The sequence below is a fragment of the Harpia harpyja genome, chromosome 5 (genome assembly GCF_026419915.1).
Source record: "Harpia harpyja isolate bHarHar1 chromosome 5, bHarHar1 primary haplotype, whole genome shotgun sequence".
NCBI classification, from domain to species: Eukaryota; Metazoa; Chordata; class Aves; order Accipitriformes; family Accipitridae; genus Harpia; species Harpia harpyja.
The window spans coordinates 78778930-78791880 of record NC_068944.1 but is presented as its reverse complement, the minus strand read 5'-3'; the positions used below and the strand labels follow the sequence as shown (position 1 = coordinate 78791880).

The 12951-nt window shown below is 51.4% G+C and overlaps 1 protein-coding gene across 4 annotated transcripts in view; it reads right to left on the bottom strand.

Moving 5' to 3' along the window:
• Positions 1-12951, bottom strand: part of ARHGAP39 (Rho GTPase activating protein 39) — a 148003-nt gene that overhangs the window by 25603 nt on the left and 109449 nt on the right. For 3 of the 4 annotated variants that reach the window (XM_052787879.1, XM_052787878.1, XM_052787881.1), the window contains exon 3: positions 9798-9878. The exons of the other annotated variant lie outside the window; for it this stretch is intronic. In XM_052787879.1, coding sequence (XP_052643839.1) covers positions 9798-9878 — 81 coding nt within the window. The remainder of the gene's footprint in view (positions 1-9797; positions 9879-12951) is intronic. 4 annotated transcript variants of the gene reach the window in all.

Genomic DNA, 12951 nt, shown 5'->3' with positions numbered 1-12951 from the left:
CTGGAAATCTCACGTCCTCCTTGGACTTCATTTTTTAAGAAACCTGCAGATATGGTCAAAACCAATTCCTACAGAAAACAGTGTGAGCGAGATGAAATCTGCATCGTTTGGGCAATAAAACTGTTATTTGGAGAGGAGTGTGAGTGCCGGGCTCAAGTTTCCCAACCCCTGCACTGACCTCAGTGATGCTAAAACTGGTTTCTGTAGTCGAATCCAGACTGGGCCATGTCCTAGCAATGTTCTGGCTGAGGCAGGACAGAGCTGAGCCATGGATTGGGCTGAGCTCTCCTGATTAGGCTGTACCAGGTACCCAAAGCCAGTGTAAAACCAGCCTGGCACAGCAGGGAGCACCCTTGGGTTTGTGTTTGGTCCTGTGTTTCTCATCCTTCAAGCTTCTCCTTTCCCTCTTGCCTTCACTCAACTGCGCCTGTGGGTCTCCCTCTCTCGTCCTCCTTTAGCTTTGGTTGGGATGGGCTGATGCATCCGTCAGATGGGGAAAACCAAGAGGAACTGAGATTTGAAAGGTTTTACACTTGTCGGGATCAGGAGGAGGTGGACTGATGTTGCTGCCTGTATTCATGGACACCAGATGTCACCCACTGCTCCTGGTGGGACGATGGGGGGCTGACAGCTCCGGACAGAGCCGTGCGGCAGGAGACCAGCTCCGTGACCTGCCAACCTCTTCCCAGGCTGATCTGGGACTTGGTCTTTGCTCTGGACAGGACCACCCATCCATAGAAGAACCATGGAGAAGGTGCAGCATTACCACCAACCGGACGGCGTCACAGCTGCTCTCTGCTTTCTGTCTCCTGCTGAATAGCAGCGGTGGGATCACAAGGACCATCTGATGGATGGAGGCAACGTGAGCCGTGGGGTGTCCTGGAAGCTGAATATCAGACTCGGTCTTGTTGGGGGAAATTCAGAGCCATGGGAAGGCTGAAGCCCAACCTTCAGGCCAGCTCTGTTGACTGCAAAGCTTGGCTTGAAGGGTGTCTAAGGTCTCACAAAGCTCCTCCGCATGCAGCGATTTCATTTTCCAACTAAAATATTACTGAAGGATTGATACCTGTGACCAAGGCAAGGAAAAGCCACCCTGTCAAACTACCATTTTTTTAAAATTCGTATTTTTCTTTTTTAATGACAGGAGAAGGCTAGAATGTTCAGGGATTGTCCAATCCCTTGTCTCTGGACGGCGCTATCAGATCACTTCTAGCTTCAGAACCGCAACACCAAATCTCTACATGAAATATCTCCCACATTTGCTGCCCGAGCGCTGCTAACTCCTCCTCTCTCGGAAAAACTGCTCCCATGGCATCCGCTCTAATTAGCAGCAACGGAAGCTGAATCAAGACAAGAGGCAGATAACGAGCCTTCCCGTTTCCCCCACCCCATTCAAGAGCACAGAATTTTTCAGCCACCCTTTTTGCAGCAATGAGGGGGAAAGCAGGGCTCTGAGACACCGCCAAGATGATGAACCCCCGTGTTTTCTTGTGAAATAGCAGCCGTTTCTGAACATCACATTGAGTGGAGCACGGTGTGGTGGACAGGTCTGCAGCAGACCCTGCAGACCCTCCGTCAGAGGCCACGAATCCATAGCAAAGGGATTTTGTGGGCTGTAGCTAATAAGCAAACATTGAAACGAGCTCGGGTGGCTGTCCCTGGCGAGCTGTGGGCTGGTAGCTCATTGCTGAAGGCCAGGTTGACCTTGCTGAAGGTCTGCGTTAGCTTCGGTTACCTGCCATACCTGGCCACAGCACTCACCTTGTCCTCTTGGTTTGTGATTAGCAAGCTCTCAAGCTACGAGGGGACAAGCCAAGGTGGCCAGGGGATCTCCAGTGAGCCGCCCGGGATCAGTCTCATCAGGAACCGACCAGTAGGAAGCGTAAGATCAGGGTCTGCCAAGCTGGAAGATCCACAACACAACCCGTCCTAGCAGCCGAGGCAGGCACGGCACGCCAGGCACCGCGCACGGAGGGCACGGACGCCTGCGGGAAGCCGAACGCCAGATCCCCAGGAGGCAATCAGGGCTGCTCTCCCCACCTCAGATGTATGATTAAACCAATCACCCAAAATAGCTTGTTTTCTGAAACCCAAATGTCACCGAAACAAGACGAGTTTTTTCTTTTTTTGAAAGGGAGGAGGGAACACAGAGAAGGGAGCACAGAGAAGCCTTTATCATTAAGAGGAATTAGCTGCAAAATACAAAGAGACCAGAAGTGACATTTCCTTAAATAGCAGATCAATAGGGGTCTGCTTTCTTTGTCTCCGTAAGCATGACAACACGTTCCTACAATGGTGATTTCTAGCTCTTGCCTATCCCGAGCAGATTTTACACACCCTGGAGCGCAGCCCTCCCTGTTTGCTAAGCTGAAGCCCTTCATCCTCTTGGTATTTCCAGACTGAATCATTCATCCCTGCAATGAACACCCTTGGACTCAGTCTGCAGCTTGGTGCCGCCTCCCCCAGCTCTTCCCCACCAGAAGATCTCTCCTGCCTCTTTGACCAGGCTCTGGGACGTGATCGGCCACCCACCAAGGACTACAACAAGACCAATCTCCAAGCCTGGATGCTGGGTGTTAGGGTGATGTGCCAGACCATTCCTCCTCCCACGGGCTTACCTCCACCCATCCCAGGAGATGGGTGGCTTTGAAGCTGCTGATTGCTACCACAGCTGCAGCAAGGCTGATTGAGTAGCTTCTTCTCTTAGAGAAGAGCTTTTGGCCATGGAGCCAAGCTAGACCTGTTGCCCCGGTTTGTGTGCGAGCCACCAGATACTGCCATCAGCAGCACGTTGGCTTTGAAGAACAGGTCCTGGAAGCTGGAGCTTGGCTGTTTGCTGGAAGCCCCTCAGCAGGAAGGGTTGCTCTTGGCTTAGAGGGATGCTGCAGGACCATCACTTGGGCACTACACATGCACATTTGAGATAAGTTACCTGGCTCACGCTGATGATAAGGACAGTGGTTCACTTTGCAAAGCAAGACTACCGTTCAGTGTTTGGCTAAGCACGGAAAAAGTGCAAGGCTGTGGCAAAGAGTGTGGAGGAAACTGCTCCCAGCTGCATGGTCTGGGCTCCAAGTTACATGCAAGAAGGATGCTCCAGCTCCTCAAAAATGAAGCTGTCAGACAGAGGGGCTTTAAGCTTTAGCTGCATGGGGAGAAGAGACTGGGTTTGCCTCCCTTCTGCCCCACGGAGACTTGGACTTGGGGCAGAGGTCCCAGCCCAGGAGGTTACACCACAGCGGTATGCCCAGTAACAGTGATGAACTGATGAACCCCCCAAACCACCCTTCAGTTTTCTTCCAAAATAGGGGATTTTAATCTCATGGCTCTCCAAGGAATCACTGGTATTAGGTCTGTGCCTCTTCATTACTTCTAAAGAAACCAGGCAACAGATTTACCTTTAAATATCATGAATGGGCACATTTATTTACAGAGAAGCCTTAAGCTGTGGTCTTAACTCACAGTCGTAAACAATGAAGCCTGAGCAGAATGAGGCGGAGGATAAATCAAGCAGCTGGCAGCAGCACATGTCCCTGCGTGGGACAGCTGGGACGGCCACCGCGCCACTTCTGCTGGGCAGGTGTCTCCTCGGCCAGCAAATGTCTGTGGGCATGCTTGAGACATGCATCTTTGTCATCGTTGGAAGAGGAATGTGGCCTCGCAGCCGCCTTGGCTAAAATTGACACCAGCAGCAAAGGGAGCTTCAGCCCAGAGATGCTGAGCTCCCGTCCCCAGGATGGCTCCGGGGTATGGGCTTCCTCGGGAAGCTTGGATGAATTCAGAGGTTGCAATAAGAAGGGGCTGGAGAGCTTCTCCTCCCCGGTGTCATGGCTGTATTTGTTCTCACGCACCCAGTGCATGGCTAGCTGGCAGGAGCTGCGTTCAAAGTCTGGTGTGGTGGCTTCTCACTTCTGCCCAGGCTTCTTCCAAGCTCCTACAAGTCTCCTCCTGAATTTGGTACCTGGCTTCACTCTTTGCCAACAGTGCAAATTAAACACGTCTCCTGCATCCATGTGAAGGTGCTACGGCACCAACAGCCAGCTAGTCTGTGCCCAGACGGAGAAGGGCTGAACGTGGTCAGTACAAGAACTGGACATTGAACACTCCCATGGCTGGAGAAGGAATCTAGCAACATCTGGAGCACACAACCCGTGCGAGAGCCAAGAGGTGAAGACAGACGTAAAAAGTTGGCAAACCGCAGCCATGTCTCAAAACAGAGGTTGCCCAGCAGACAGACACAACCACCTCCTAAACCTCAGGTGCCTGATGGGCCACACGAGGCTCTGTGGAGCTGTCAGAGAGATGGTGCCAGGTCTTTTGGAAGCCAACCCCAATTCTCTCCTCACTTCCATACTTGCTTTGCTAGACAGTCAGCTATGAAGTGACTCCTGTTGACCATGAGATGTTGAAAACTACCAGAAGATCAAAGACCTCATTGAACTCTCCTGGATGGGAAGGTTCAGGACAAACTGAGGAAGACCACATCAAAAGCATTACAAGGATCCCATGCAGATGAAGCAGTTGCCGACCTGCTGTCCTAACACGCTCCCAGCAGAAACAGGAATCCACTTCTCCCTGCTCAGGGGTTGGACATCCTACCTCTCTACCAAAGAGACAAAGCCAGGGCAAGCAAGAGGGCAGAGCTGGAGATAGAACAAGGCACAGACACAAGCTGTGGTGGGTGGCCACAGCTTCTCCAGCTCTGAAGCACAGAACGAGGGTTTCACCACAGCTTTGAAGCGTGCATGTTGCCATCACTGCAGCTGGGAGCAGAAAGAAAGGGTGGACAGGCACGGGCTCACAGGGCAGGAGCAAGCCCAGGCCCTAGGAGCTATTCCAGCTGCTCCACCACTTGATCACCTCTGCTTCCACGTGTGACCTAAGAGTTATAGAACAAACAGAACAGCCAGGCCAAACTGGAGGCATCCCTAAGAGCTGGACACTGCATACTCAAGTGAGCAGATTTCTCACCTTCTCCCAGAGCAGAGGAGCCTATAACTGGGACCGGGGCACATTTTTAGGCCTGGTTCTTCTGTTCTTGGCAAGTAATGAACCTCCTGTTTCCCAGGGAACAGAAGGGGAGAAGAGGGTCATTAATGCTTTGCTGCTGTGCTCCGTGTCCGACACGCTGCATTTCCTTCAACCAGGAAGCTCCAGCGTCTTCCTGGTGGCCACAAAGCCCTGACCACCTGCACTTGGTACCTGACATCCACCCAATCAGCAGAATAGAACAAAGAGGGTCACAGGAGCAGAGCAGCTGTGCGCTGGGAGAGGAGACAAATTTGGAGGAGCAAGTTGAGGGTCTCTGATCTGAAGATCAGCTCTAGTAGCCTTGGACCCTCCATCCATTGACTGGCCAACACAAGCATGGGACAACGACAGAGACCTGGGATTTGTCCCACAAACAAACAGACTTCTTGACAAAGACCACTGCATGGATTAGCAAAGAGATCAACCCTCTCAACAGAACCACAGGAGGAAAAATGAGGACATTAAGCAACTGGGCTCCAGGGACCACAAACTAGAAGGAATAAAGAGGAAAGGGTTAAGAACAGTTATCGTAATTGCCTCTCTTGATGGGATTTGGATGCAGGGCTTTCCTACAAATGCCTTCTAGACAGACGGAGCAAGACGTCATCCTCTTAATGACACCCACTAATCTTCATTATATTAGAAAATCTCTCATAGCAATTGTTGGCTGGGAGCACTGAGCCAGCACTGTCAAGGAAGCAGAAAAAAATCCCTGCCTGCTCCTAAGGATGCTGCTGCAGCTCCTGGGGCGACCCAGGCAGCTGAACCCCAAAGCTGCACTTGGGGAAGACGATGCCATGGATGAGGGTGGTCTCCCAGCTGAACCCCAGGACCTCTCCCCCATCTCTCCATCTGCCTGTACCCAGCCTTCACGTGAGGACAGCTGTCCCCTCAGAAGCCACCCTGCTCCCACACTTTGTCCAGATGTCTCTAAGTCCTTCAGCTTCTCCCTTTCCAGCCAGAGGGGAGGAGGTGATAGAAGCGAGTGGACACGTGCCCAGAAGGGAGCACGGCACAGCCTAGGTCTCACCAGGCTTCCTCAGCCACCAGAGACCTACAGGCTTGTTGTGTAACTCAATCCTCTGTCCTTCTGCCAAGTCCACTGTCTGCCCACCTCTTATCTTGACCTTCAAAAGAGGCAACATGCACTTACCATGGCTTTGACTAACGCAAGACTTGGTGAGGAGGAGAGGGTTGGAAGGACCTGAGGTGGCTCTTGGGCTGGAGACCCGATCTCCCACCTGACTGTGAAGCCTCCATGATCATTTCACGAACGGCGTTTGGAAGCGGCTGGATCCCAGGCCTGGATCTGGAGGAGCTGGGGCAGCGTTGCTCCAGTGGAAGTGCTTGAGGGCTCAGCCTGCACCACGCTCTGCGATGGAGTCTTTAAGGCTCTGGTTGGGTGCCAGCCCGTTTCGCAATCGCCACCTCAGCGCTAGCATGGGCCCATGGGAAGCATGAGGGAAGACGAGAGATTCCCCCATCTCATTGCAACCTGGCCAAGGGTGCTGGAGCACCAGTCTTTCCCAAAAACCTGTCGCTGAGCATCAGAAAGAGGTGTCTGGACTGTGCTCCCCCCACCCAGGTCTTGGTCCCTTCAGGCAGAGGTACCTCAAGGGTATTCCCATTCCCACGAGGGACCACGCGTGCATCCCTCTGAGCCATCCAGTGGTAGACTCCAATATTGGGCTTCCAGGTGGCCTCCCTTGTGCCATGGGTGCTGCCCACCATCGTCCTCCCAGAAATGCCCTTTGCACCCTTGGGGATTTGCCCAGCCTTGGTCCTTCCAGGGAAGAGCTGTCAGCTAAGCTTTGGAGAAGCTGAAACCAAGATGACTTTATGCAGGGTGATTTTCAGAACGTGCCATGCGCCCTCCTCCTTAAAATTAACCCCACTGATATGAAATTATCCCTGCCATTGCGAGGTAGGACCACTGAGCTTTGATTACAGCTTTTATGAGTGCCAGAGCAGCGTGCATGTGGCGCTCACATGGTTAAAAAAAAATCCACCCCAGGCTGTGTTGGTTCCTTGCTCCATCTCGCTTGGCAGCCCCCAGACAGAGGGCACTTGAGACCTGTTCTTCCAGAAGGAAGTCCACTCTCAGCTAATTAAGCAAAGCTGCTAATTAGCTTCCTGGCTGGAAGTCATTGGGGGGAGGGCGGCAAGGGCTGTCCGTGGTTTTTTACAGGCAGTAAAGTTGGGGTTGGGAAGATGGAGGCATCTCCTGCAGCAAAGCACATGCTGATGCAAACAGGTCATGTGTGCTAACCACAGTGAAATTTAATCTTTTAATTGCTTGGGAGGCTGCGGGCATCGGCCAGCTGGTGGGTGGGGACCGTTGTCCCCAAAACCTGCATCGTCCCTCGTCTCCGATTGCAGCTTGTATTCTGCACCACCACCCAGCTGGCAGTGGGTCAGAACCGATCAGTGCCGAATCACTAATCCTGTTTGCAGAAAAAAAGTGCTCAGGATAGAGAGTGGCGTGTCCCTGTCACCGCTCCGTGTCCCCGTCACTGCTCCATCTCGCTCGGCTGCAGCCCTGGATGCAGGCTCAGCTCCCGCTGCTAACTCCGACCGAAGCACGCTCAATGCCTAACAGCAGAGCGGAGGAGGCACCTGCAAACCCTGTTTCCAAACCAAACGGTGAATCCAGGCCTGCCAAATCACACTCCATTCCACTCTTCCTCACTTCTCCTGCCTCCGGACACGGAATTGCATCCACCCAGCATGCAGAAGGGATGCTTCGGAGTAAAGCTGTCCATGGGCAGGTCTCTCTGAGCTCACCCGACGCTCAAGGAGAGCATTCTGCTGGGGAGGATAAACACCAGACACCATTACCCTATTTGTTTCCCCTCCTAGAAAGCTTGTTTTTCCCCCTCTTGCTTAAGTGGCAATTAATTCTGACACTCCTGGGAGGTCACTGCAGAAGCAGTGAATTACAGGGCTGGCAGGATGGCACATGGCCAATGCTGCCGGGTGATTTTGCACTCACATGTGTCTTGAACAGGGATGGAGATTGATTCAAACTATGCCACTGTGGACCAGCTTGCCAGCCCGTGCTGTCACGGAGCAGCAGGGAAGGGAATGCAGAGCATCGTGCTGGGGAAGGGAACGCAGAGCATCGTGCCCTCACGGTCCCCGCTACCAGCACAGAAAGCAAAGCAAGAGCTAGAGGTGCTTCAACTCACTTGCATCTCCAGAAAAACCCAGAAACTGGGGGTATTCGTCAAAGCCCAGAGCAACCAGGCAGGCATCAACTTCAAAACCCCCAAATCTGACCGTAGTCTATAGACCTGCTGTCTTAAAAGTAGGAATTGGGATGAACATGGTGTTACAGAGAAAGTCTTCAGGCCACCACTTGTTTGCAGGTCTATACTACTAAAAGCACCCAGTGGAGGCATTTATCCTCCCTGTTCCTGCCTGATTTGATCTGGATGATGCCAGTAGGTACCAAAAACCCTACCTGAGCAGGCTGGCATGGGGTCAGGGCGAGGTGGGTCTGTCTGGGTTTGTGGGGAGGTCCCAGAGTTTGCAGAGCCTCACCACCACCTCCATCCTGGCAGGTGGTGACCAAGGGGGACATCTCCTAAATGCTCCAGGGCAGAATGAGGTGGGTCAGCTAAGATGCCTCCTTTGGCCACTGAGAAAGGATGGCCAAGGAGCCATCTGGGCTGCATCAAGAGCAATTTCTCAGCCCCCCTAAATCCATCCCTGCTCACAGTGCTTTGGGTTTTGAAGGCAAAAAGGTTGTTTTGAAAGTGGCGATGCAGGCGCTGGGCCAGGCTCCAGGAGCCCAGCACATGATCGTTCCCCACCTCTGACCATCTACTCAGACATACTCAATTCTGGTGATTTTTTGCCCATGTCTAAGGCATTAGTCCATTAGTACTAGTGAGAAGTCACGGCATTTGTACACCTGAACTGCTTGTGCAAACTCTAAGAGGGGCATTTTGAGCTGTAACGAAGACAAGCACAACACCGTATTATTCTCTAGTGACATAAATGCATGAAAGCTGGAGGTGGTGGTTTGGTTTAGCACCTGAAATCCTGATCTGAGCAAGAGAAAGCTCATATCGGTCTTACAAATGGACTCTGAAAGCAGTTGGACCCACAGGCTGGAAGAGATGGTTCATTTCTCAGGAGGCTTTCCCACCTTCAGCGCCCTACGGAGACACCACGCTGAATCAGCTGGGCTCACTGCGGTGATGGATTAAATCCATACCCACACGAACCTCCTTATAGTCGATGTAAAAATCCTAGGAAAGAGCCTAGAAACTGGTTCCAGTGTGGAGAGATGTTCAAGCCACCACCCCACTGTGATGGCAGGCATTGGGGTGCATCAGCAGCACCAGGTGAGTCCTGTACTGATGGAGCCTAACGAAACCCCGCAGACCAGGAGCTCATGCTGAGGTGTGACCCCATCACCGCACATGCCTGGTGGTCCTCCTGTCCTGCTCTGGTTTCTGGTCATGGAGCCACTCAAATGAAGACCACTGCCTAAAGGGGATGGATGGTCCCTGCTCCAAAGAACCATCAAAATCTATCTTAAGGTTTATTTAAGGGTGGTAGTAAAGCTAAAAACCTCAGCACATGAAGGGAAGGGGATAGGGAGGAATATCAGAAGAGCACAGAGAAAACACCAGCGTTACTCGCTGCCCCGTTCCCACAGGTCAGCCAGCAGCACACAGGCTGTCCCACACCCCCACCTCACCACCAAGGCCACATTGCAGACCCCAACCCCGATACCGGATGGAAATTTTGGCTACCTGTAGTGGAGGAGTTGACCTTCCGCACTGTAATCACGATAAATGTCATATTCTTTCTCAAACACTCCGGAAGGCGATGAACTGCAATACAGTAATAATGAACAAGGAGTTACCAACGGTGACTGTGACGTGCGTGTGCCCTTATTAAAGTCTCCTTCACTTTAGGATTAATGAAGATGCATCCACAGAGATGGGCTCCTGGTCCCCACCAGTCGGCTCTGCACTCGGGACCTACTCCCACCTCCTTGCATCAGGGTTCGAGTCATTAATCAGTTGTTTAGCAGATGATGACCAAGCCCTCCATGGCTGTGGTCCCCAGTTCCATTTCAAACACTGCAAACACCACATTCTCCCTTAAACTACGCTTATTTGTGAAGAACAGCTGTAGATGTGCCTGGACACATCCTAAACAACTCATAGCTTTGTCCCACCCATGGTCCTTTCCAAGTGCAGCCCTTCCTTGTGCCTCGAGCATTGCTCTCACTCCTCGCTTGTCTCAGATGGTCAGAGCCAACACAGGCAGAGGCAGCAAGCCCCAGAAAAGCCCTTTTTGGCACATTTTCGCCTACCACGTTGCAGTCGGTTACATCTGAGCCCACAGAGCCCTTGCTCCCAGAAGACGGAGAAGGTCCCAGCACCAACAGCTACCAACCTACTCTGAGAGACACCTTACCTGAGCGCACTCGTTGGACAGACGTGGAAAAAAGCACGTGGAGGTGCAGGATGGCATTGACATGCTACTTTTTGGACTACCACCAGCTTAAAGCCTGTCCTATAAGAGCAAACCCACTCTTGCTCCACATTCCCTTTGGCTTCATGCTTGCCCAACAGCCTGGCATCCATGCTGAGACCCTCCAACACCTCCCAACAAGGCACGTGACCAGGTATTAGTCTTTGTCTAAGGGCAACGCTTTCCAATATTGTTCATACTTGCCAATATTTGCTCAATGAGCACAGGAAAGGTCTTTTTTTGCCTTAACAGTCCTTCACTGTGGGGATGTGCAAATAATCAGGCTCGTACAGAAAACACAGGGCACTGAGCAAATCATTAGACATTTGCTCTGCATTGAAACATAACAGCAAACATCTGGAGAAATAACTTTGTTTTGAGCAGTTTTTGAAGAAACAGTGTTAACCCCCCCCTACGTACACATTAAGATGCTTGTGTTAATAAAATTCAGATCAGATATTGGTTTCAGAAGAAGAAAAAAGGAAAAGAAACAAATCTTAATAGGATAGACCTCAAAAATTTTATTCATGCAAGAGGCAGTAAAATTAAGCTTCTGTCAAAGCTAATTTTAATGAGACTTCTGAGCCCTGAAATTATGACTGTGTTGAATTGCTTAATCCCTTTTTCCTCTCGAGTGCACGTGAATGAGTGCTCCTCCTCCTCCACAACGGCCAGTGGAAATGGGTGTTCAAGAGAAAGGCATCAGCTCTGACACCCGGTGCCGTACCCAGATCCATGGCTCCAAGATCTCCTCCCCAGCGGGCAAAGTCCTGGATGGAAGGGAATTAATGCTCAGAAAGCTTCCTAATGAAGAGCCCTGCTGCTGAAGGAGTCCATACCTAATGTTTACTAAAGAGAAAGGCAATGGACGTTACGGAAAGACCTCAAGGAAGGTCTCCTTCAGGCAAGTTCTTGTGATCAAAACTGACCAAGGAAAGACCCTCATGGCAAACAGGTTACTCTTCTGGTGGTAGCATCCCTGCCCAACCGTGGCCTGGAGAACCTTCAATGACTATGTCATCTGTGCAGATCCCTTGTGCTGTTGGAGCTGAAAGGAGACTCCCCTTTTCTCCAGGTTTCCCCAGGAACCAAAGACTTCAGGACCACTTTAGCTTCCCTACGCAAAATCTGTCCATTTACCCTACTTCACGGACCTTTTGAAAAGATCTGCAAGGTAAGAAATGTCCTCCTGGGTCAGAGCAATGGTGTCTCCAGCCCAGTACTCTGCTTCAAACCATGGCAGCAAGAGATGCTGTTTATAGAGAGCTCATGACCCCGGTCGCTGCCTGCGGTCCGTGCCCTCGTGCCCCACAGCACCCAGTCCCTGTGTTAGGGGTCACAGCAGGGAGATGTCCTCCAAGGTACCCACTTCAGAGATGTTTATGCACTGGTTGCCTTGAATTTGTTTAATCCCTTCCTGAACATGCAGCAATATCAGCCTCCACAGCTTCTCATCGCAACAAATTCCAGAAGTTTTCTACGCACTGTACACCTCACTTCTTCCCCTCCCCTCCAAAAAAAAAAAAAAAAAAAATTCACCTGGTCATCAGCTGTTCCTTCTGGCCTGATATTTTTCAAAACACTTGCAAGTAAGGGCACCGAGCATGTCTCCTTGGATCTCAGGAGAAACCTTCCTTGCTAAAGGTAACAGCAATCTGGGAGCAAGGTGGGGATGAAGTCTCCTCCAGGCTCTGGCTCCCCAAATCTCTGTCTCTTCTCACGCTCACCTGACAGAGAGGATCTGAGGAGCACAGAGCAGCACCAAAAGCATCTGGCCAGCCAATTACCAGAAAACGAGCTGACCGTAAATTCCCAGTAACGACGTCAGCTGCTCCTCGGCCAACGCACAGCTGCTGGAATTTCAGATGCTTTCGTGCAAAGGTTCTTCCAAACACAGCAAAGGCTGTTGAAGCGGCCGCAGAGTTATGCGGCTTTTAATATTCTGGCCTGTGCCAGCTGGATGCAGGAGGTGAGGGATGTGTGAGCTCATAGGTGAATGGAGGTTATTCACATCTGGCTTCAAAACCTGGATGAAATATCTAAGGAGAGAGATTCTGCTCCCAATTTGGTATTTCGTGCAGCACACGGTACAGTACAACCCTTGTCTTAAGGCAGCTCCTTCTGCACTTTCTATCCCGGTGCAGAAACTGGAGCTCCAAAACATGCCCAGGAGCAGGGACAGCCCATGAGGCTGGTGAGATAAAACAGTTTAACACGGTTTGCTCTCAAACACACACGCTGACTTGACATACATTAACACCCCGTAATCTTTAAAGAAAGTTCTCTTAGGCTGCCACCTCCTCCTTTTGAGATAAATCGATTAAAACCTCACACTATGAGCAAGGTCTCGCTGACATACAATTCATACTTTACGCTACCGCGTGGTCCAAAAATGCCAGGCAGAGCGGTAAGATCGAGATCAAC